Here is an 8,093-nt window from a genome sequence, read left to right as displayed (position 1 = left end):
AAAATCATACAAAGATGAAAAAATAATAGAATGCCATCATTATCATCATTTAGTGTACCATTATGATTTAGTGCACCATTATGATTTAGTGCACCACTTATTAGTAATAATTAGATTAAAAATACATAATGGAATGATTTACTCTTGCACTAAATAAAGATGATAATGAAAGACATTTTTATGCACTAAAGAAAGAATAATAAAGATGACAATAAATGTCATCAATGGATAATTGCTAAAATTGTAATTTAATAAAATGTTAAAATGCTCACACTAACAAAAATTATATGGATAACGGAGATGAGACATTCCTGGCCATTCCATGGCAAATCAGGTATATTCAGAAGTTGTCAAAAAATTTAGCTAAATTTTTTAATTTATGAATTATGAATTTTAAAATAGATCTCAAGTTAAGCATGGAGCTGCTTTAGTCCACAATTATTCATACTTTAATGATTTCTAGCAAATATATTTTAACTCAAGATCAAATTCAATTGAAGCGTCCGTTCTTTCTTTCTTTTTACTTCAACTCCTGAAGGGAAACAACTATTTTGCTTCCTAAGATGATGCATTTTAACAGTTTAATCTTTATCTTGTACAACTCGATTAATTTTTAATCTTTCATTTGCATTGAGCAAGAAATCAGAACTAGGCTTCATTAGATACATAATTTTATACGTGTGGTGACCTACTTTGCCATTTAAATTATCCTATTAAACCACAATTCTAGAAATCAACAAATTAGTGGTTCATCCTTCTTAGGCCTACTTAATATATTAATCTGAATTAATCAGATCAATACAATTACTATAGATAATTATACAAACAGAAAAATAATGAATGTATCAAACCCAATTTCCCCTACGATTATTGGGAACTGGGAACGGGAACGGAAGCTGATTGGAGAAGCTTTTTGGCCAAAGAGAGTTGATCCATCAGATTGAGAACACGTGTCCTGTAAGCCCGAGCCTGATCAACAGCCTCGGCTTCAAATTCTCCGAGCTGGGAGCAAAGCCGCTCCTCCGCCTCCTCCGCGACCCTCAGCCGCTCCCATATCTTCTTCAATTCCTCTCTCATTTTATCTTCCCTCTCAACGCTCTTCTTCAATTCCTTCTCTAACTCCTCGTTTCTTCTTCTGAGCATCTCGCTCTGCGGCACGGCGGAGACCTCACGGCGGTGATGAGGTTTTGTTTGGGTGGAAGGCACTGCCATAGTCGGCGCCATGTTAAACGGAATTACTTGAAAAATTAGTGGAAGCAAATATAAGCTATTAGTTTAATTGAGCGAAAGAAAGAAAAGTTAGGAGATTAATTTGTGGTTTACCTGCTAAAACAGGATCTATTTATACTCGGAGGAGTTGTTATTATGGACCCAATATCGAATATGTCCAGGTTCAATGTATCTAGCCTCTTTTGAGTTGATAGTTACTTTATATTACGACTAATTAATTCAAGGGCTCGGAAATTTCTTTTGTAATTCAGGGGATTATTAGGTAATCAGAGAGGAGAGAGTTTTTGTCCTTTTCTTATAAGCATGATATCAAGATCTATTCGAAATATTTTTTTTATCCACCAAAAATAGAAATAAGATTTAAATACTTTTACTTATAAAATTATATTAGATTTGTTATTATTATGCTTTTGTTATTATTCTCTTCTTTTATTTGAGTCTGATAACTTGAGTCAAGGGTCTTTTGAAAATATGTTATTTATTTCCACGATGTAGTGATAAAATATGCGTAGACTCTAACCTCTTAAACTCCACTTTGTAGGATTTCACTAGGTATGTTTTTGTAGTAGTAGTATTATAAGCATCAATGCACGTTAGACATATCCAAGTCGTGATTTTTATTTTTATATCATTTGATATTAGGACTTCATTGGTCTAATTAACTCAAATTAGAATGGCATAATTTCATTAGTAAAGGCAACCTTTCCAAGTATTCTTTCGGGGTACTGTGTTATTAGATACAAAAATAAGTAGTAATTCTTTGATGTTTTTGTGATATTCTTTCCTTTTCAGTATGTTTACTTTAAAAAAAAGTTATCCTAGTAATTTTTTTATCCATAATTAAAATTAATTTTAATTTGAAAATTTTTATTTTATTTTTGACGACAATAATAACAACATATAAGAGATCACACATAATGCTAATTGGTAGGCAAAATAAAATGAAACGGAAGAACAAACAAAGGAGAACTGTAGCTGGGGACTATCTTCCACATTTGTTGAGTGAATGGCCAGGAACTGTTGAACTCTAATTTTTTTTGGTATAAATGAAAACATTTCATCATAATGAGCATTATTTATTAGCATTCACACTCATCAAAATGTTTACTGTGATAGGCAATAGTAGTGCATGCGCGACATTAATTTATAACAAGTTCTTTTCTTCAAAACGCGATAGGGCCATACGCGAGTCTTTGTCAAACCCTCCATCAACACGAAAGGTGAAAGTCACGATCGATGACTTTTATATAATAATAAGAAGAAAAATAAAATGAGAGCAATTATTCACACACTCATAGACCATAGTAGCTTATACAAAATATTTTATCTCATTTAATTTGCCAATTATATAAGTGTCATTTTAATAATAATAAAAAATCAAAATGCAAGTGTTATCTTAGGAATTCAAGACATGATTAATAATAAGTGTATTTATCCAACTATATATACCATGTATTAATAAAGAACTACTTTTTCCTAATAGTGTGATCGTTAATTTTCAAGAAACATCAATAAATAAGGGTAACTTAGTAAACTATATATTTTATTTTATTATTTTTTTAATGAGCGTGAAATGAATTAAACTAACACTTATTTTGAGATAGAGAGAGTATATGAGAATTAATAACTTAATTGATCATGTTTTTAGGAAGCCAAAATATTATTTTAATGAAAAATATTTAGGGTCTAGAGACTTAAAGTGTGTGGCAAAAATTTTAAGGGAAGAGGTTTGGGGGATGTATTTTTGAATAGTAACAAAAACTATTTTTTAAAACCTGAAGATTTTTTTTTTCTAAGAACACTTTTGGAAGGGTTTCGAGATTTAAAGTGTTTGATCAATTTTTTAAAAGGGGAGGGAGAAAAGGATGTGTTTTGAACAGTAATAAAAGTTAATTTTTAGAACCTGAAGAAAATTATTTTTTAGAACCTGAAGAAAATCTAAGAGGACTTTTGGAACTTTGTATAAGCATATTGCAAAAATATTTTTAAAACTGATCAGTCAAACAAAATTGTTATTTTTTTTAAAAAAATAAAAAATAGTTCAAGCCAGAATCTTTTAAAAGTGTTTTTTTCAAAAATAGTTCACACCAAAAATAATTTTCATAAAAAGCAGATTTTGAACGTTTGACCGTAGAAACTAGGCCAAATTCATCGGTGACCAACTAAAGTGACATCATTCCTCATGTCCTGTCATTTGAAAATCGGAGCTACACTCTTCTAATTGACATGGAGTAAAAATTTATTTGTAATCAATATTTGTATTAATTCAATAAATATTTTTCAAATGTACGTATATATTGTTATCACTTATCACTAAATAATAATCAAATAATATATACTTTTATCTTAATTTATTATTTAATCATAATAAATAACCCAAAATAGAAAAACTCTTTCGTTTTTCCTTGATGCAGGCTGCCAGAATTTCATATTCAATATACTCTCTTCGATTTATATTATCTTACCCTTATAACAAAATAGATATATAGAAAAACAAAAGAATTTTGTTATATTTTTCCTTTTATATCTTTAGTTTCAACTAACTTTATAAATTATCAGTAGTCAAATTTAGACTTCAAAAATATCAATAATAAGATTAATTTAATAAAATATATTTCTAATAAAAGAAACTAAAAGTTATATCAAATTAACATGAGCTAGATAATATAAAACGGAGGGGGACAAGGGAGTAATTACATTCTTTTTCTAATCTTAGTATAGCTCTCAATTATTTCAATCAGTATGACTTGGTGAGTTTGCTCTATTTTGCTTCTAAAAGGAAAATTAATCAAAGACGTTAAATTGTTACAAATTAAAAACATTCTTTTTCTAATCTTCGTATAGCTTTCAATTAGTCCCATCAGTATGACTTGACGAGTTTGCTCTATTTTGCTTCTATAAGGAAAATTAATCACTCTCTTCGAGGGAAAGACTTTAAATTATTACAAATTAAAAACATTCTTTTTCTAATCTTAATATAGCTCTCAATTAGTCCAATCAGTATGACTTGGTGAGTTTGCTCTATTTTGCTTCTAAAAGGAAAATTAATCACTCTCTTCGAGGGAAAGACTTTAAATTGTTACAAATTAGAAACATTACATAGAAGCCATTTAAATTGTTACAAATTAGAAACATTACATAGAAGTCATTTGGATTCGCTTATAAGCTGTTTTCAGTTTTTTTTTGAGTGTTTAACTGACCAACTTAAAGTCATTTTGTACTTAAAATAAGCCCCAATAAATAATTGCGTTTATTTGGATGAACTTATTTTAAGAAGTTTATAAGTTGAAAACAGCTTATAAGTAAAAAAAAAAGTTGGCCTGCATCTACTTTTTTTTTAACTTATAAACAGTTTTCAACTTATAAGCTGCTTAAAAATAAGTCAATTCAAACAGGCTAATACATACAATAGCAAAGTCTAATTTATGAGTGACTATTTTCACTTTCCATGGAACGCAGCAATGAAATCAGAAATTTTATTAAGAATATTCAAAATTTAATATACGTATGAAAAATAATTTTTAATCTATATACAATATATTTTATACAATATTTTATATACATAATATAAATTTTCATGTCCAATTGGCCATCTGGGCTATAAGTGGCCACGCCACTGCCGGTAGTAAAAGCTCATTTTAGACTGGTTAATGTCATCGAATGGGTCCGTTGCCCAATTAACTTTCAAAAGGAATAGACACACAGATGTAACCAAAATAGAGAAAAAGTGAACGACCCAATTAATTTGATTGCAACTCATGAATTGTTTTAAACACGTAAATCAATTGCTTCAGTTTTGTTCAAAGTATTTAAGATAATGCAACACATCTCATATATAATTTAAATATAAAACTAACAAAATAGTATAGTTTAAACGAAAAATTTAATTTTATAATTCTTTACAAACTTATTTTTAGTTTTATATTTATTTTTTTAAAAAAAAACTTCATTTTACTTTTAACAAAAATAATAAAAAAATTATTTAATTTGTAAGTGAATATAAGAAATTAATTTTACAGTTTAAACTTTAGAGGAGTTTTAATATATTTTCCCATGTCTCCAGCTCCATGTTACTATTTTTCGTGACTTTCTTCCACCCCGAAGGATGGAGAGGGTATACAGCGAAAAAAGTGTCGACCGTATCGAACCAAAATAAGATCTCAGATTGACATCTTGATATACTGATTTATCATAATAATAAATAGAGTCAATGATGACTACAACTGATCTTCCTCAACAAATTCAGATTTTTTCTCTCAAAAAAATGGGCTTCATGACCTGACAAATCCCTTAAATTTTTCTAATTGAGTATTTTATTAAAATAATCTTATTAATAATGTTTTAAACCTCTGAATTTATCAATTAATAATTTATGTATTTATTTAATACTAAAAATATTATAAAAAATAATAAACCTTACACCAAAGTAAAAAAAAAGAAGAGAAGATGAAAGAGAAACAAAAACTTCACCAACAATATATTGCACATAATTTTACAAGCATGCTCGATGCACTTTTTTTTTAAACCCTTTTCTTCACGCCCTTTTTCTCCGTCAGTAACTCGAAACTTCGAACCCTCCAATTTTAAAAATTGAAGTAGGAGGGTGCGCTCTACACCTAGTTTTAAAATGGAGAAGATGTGTCTACTGTCAACCCCAATTTCCCTTACAAAATCATCGAAAATTGGGAACAGAAATAGAAGCTGACTCGAGAAGTTTATGAGCCGAAGAGAGTTGATCCATCAGATTGATGACACGTGTCCTGTAAGCCCGAGCCTGATCAACAGCCTCCGCCTCAAGTTCCCCGAGCTGAGAGCAAAGCCGCTCCTCCGCCTCCTCCGCCACCCTCAGCCGCTCCCATGTCTTCTTCAAGTCCTGCCTCATTTTCTCTTCCCTCTCAATGCTCTTCTTCAATTCCTTCTCTAACTCCTCGTTTCTTCTTCTGAGCACCTCGCTCTCCGGCACGGCGGATACCTCACGGTGGTGATGGGGTTTTGCTTGGGTGGAAGGCACAGCAATGGTGGAAAACATGATTAGAGTGATTATAAATTATAATTGAAACAAAGAAAGAGAAGCGAGGAGATTGATTAATTGATTTGTGACTTCACGATGTGAAAACCGTTTAAGTAGGAAGAGTTCTTATAGATCCAAAATGAGCATGTCCAGGTTCAATGTATCTAGTTTCGTTTTGGAGTTGATTTACACCACAATTATTTATTGAGGGAAATATCTTTTCTCTTTTTTAATTCAGGGGTTTATTGTAATCCAATTATAGTGGAGTGTTTTTTGTCTTCTTTACAATGCACGTTAGGCACCTCCCGGGCCCAGCATCACATTAATTTTGCGAGGTATTCCTTCCTTTTATTTTTATTTATTCATTATATTATAAATATATATTAAAAAATATTTGTTTAATTTATAAAATTAAAAGATAAACAAATATTATTGACAGATGGAGTAATTACGTCATGGGATACGAAAATGTACTTCCTTCTGTCAAATTTAGTTGACATTGCCCTTTATCTTTTCGTGGAAATAGTTTGATTTTACACAGTTTTAAAATAAATAAATTATGATCAACAAAATATATGATTATAGATCATTTTATTTTTTAAGGATAAAGTCACTTAATAATTAGAATTGATGTAATTATTAAAATAATAACTATTAGTCGAGTAAATACATAACTTTAGTAAATATATAATCTAATAATTATAATGACTATTTGTTGTCACAATGTAATTAGGAATTGTTTGGTACAAAGATTAATAAAGCATAAATTAATAATGTAAAAATTAATAATGCAAGGATTAATAGTGCAGAAATTATGTTTTATCAAGTGTTTGGTTCATCGCTTCCCACGTAATTTTGTATTTGAATTAGAACTCTGCAAAAAAAAAAATTCAATTATACCCTTGAATTATTATGATATTGGTTAACTTATATTTGTAAATATTACTTGGTGATTAATAAAATGTCCAGTTAACTGCCAAAAAAAAATTAGGCCCTAAGGATAAAAAAATAATTAAAGTTAAATTGTTACTCCCTCCGTTTCTATTTAGTTGTCATTATTTTAGGTTTCACACCCCTTAAAAAACTACCATTGTATCCTTATATAGTGTTCTTTTGAAGTCGGGTTTTCAATAAATGAATATAAATTAATTTATTTTGATTAATTAATTTGACCAATGAACATGAATTAATTATTTAATTTTTCTATGTTGGTCTAATGCATATTTTCAAGGCTAATAATTTTCAAAGATAAATAAGAAGAATAGTGTCATTTATGCATTAATTTTGTGAAATAATAAATATTAAAAAATATTTATTTTAATAAAAATGACATATAAATAAGAACGGGAAAATATTAAATATACAAAGTGTCATATTTTTCTAGGAAAAACTACCTAATTACACTCATTTATTTATCATATTTTCCATTATCTCATCCATTTCAAAGAATTTCAAAAAATCATTTCTTTTCATTCGGATACATTAATTCAGCAATTCGGATACATTAATTCATCAATCCGGATACATTAATTCAGTAACCCGAATACATTAATTCTGATTCATAAATTATCTTTATGTTCAATGTATCATGCTTTAAATATTACCTGCTGATACATAAAACTCTAATTAATGTATCTGGATTACTGAATTAATGTATCCGAATTACCATTTTTTAAGTGATTTCTGTAAATTAAAAAAAGATAGAAAAAAATGATAATTAACCCTCTACTCTATGATTCCTAAAAAATCTACTTTTAAACCCGTTAAATGTTTATTCTTGATTCAATGTGCTAAATTTCACAATTAATTGCATTCTGGCTACTGAATTTTATATCAGAATTTACTGTGAAAT

The 8,093-nt window shown here is 28.8% G+C and overlaps 2 protein-coding genes across 2 annotated transcripts; both read right to left on the bottom strand.

Annotated features, from left to right (window-relative positions):
• Nucleotides 1-549: 549 nt before the first annotated feature.
• On the bottom strand, nt 550-1,325 carry LOC129896544 (protein RESPONSE TO LOW SULFUR 3-like). The gene has a single exon (XM_055972476.1). It carries the CDS (start codon nt 1,222-1,224, stop codon nt 868-870), a length of 357 nt encoding a protein of 118 aa, XP_055828451.1. The 5' UTR covers nt 1,225-1,325; the 3' UTR covers nt 550-867.
• Nucleotides 1,326-5,677: 4,352 nt separating this feature from the next.
• Nucleotides 5,678-6,354, bottom strand: LOC129896543 (protein RESPONSE TO LOW SULFUR 3-like). Its single transcript, XM_055972475.1, has one exon. The coding sequence runs from the start codon at nt 6,257-6,259 to the stop codon at nt 5,903-5,905; it is 357 nt and encodes a 118-aa protein (XP_055828450.1). The 5' UTR covers nt 6,260-6,354; the 3' UTR covers nt 5,678-5,902.
• Between the last annotated feature and the right edge of the window lie 1,739 nt (nt 6,355-8,093).

This window comes from Solanum dulcamara, chromosome 7 (genome assembly GCF_947179165.1).
Source record: "Solanum dulcamara chromosome 7, daSolDulc1.2, whole genome shotgun sequence".
In the NCBI taxonomy this organism is placed as follows: domain Eukaryota; kingdom Viridiplantae; phylum Streptophyta; class Magnoliopsida; order Solanales; family Solanaceae; genus Solanum; species Solanum dulcamara.
Note: the sequence above shows the minus strand (reverse complement) of the source record. Positions and strands in the feature narration are given on the sequence as shown.

Bases quoted from the DNA above. Each gene is read 5' to 3' on its own strand.
- LOC129896543 (XM_055972475.1), bottom strand. From the start codon at position 6,259: ATGTTTTCCACCATTGCTGTGCCTTCCACCCAAGCAAAACCCCATCAC.
- LOC129896544 (XM_055972476.1), bottom strand. From the start codon at position 1,224: ATGGCGCCGACTATGGCAGTGCCTTCCACCCAAACAAAACCTCATCAC.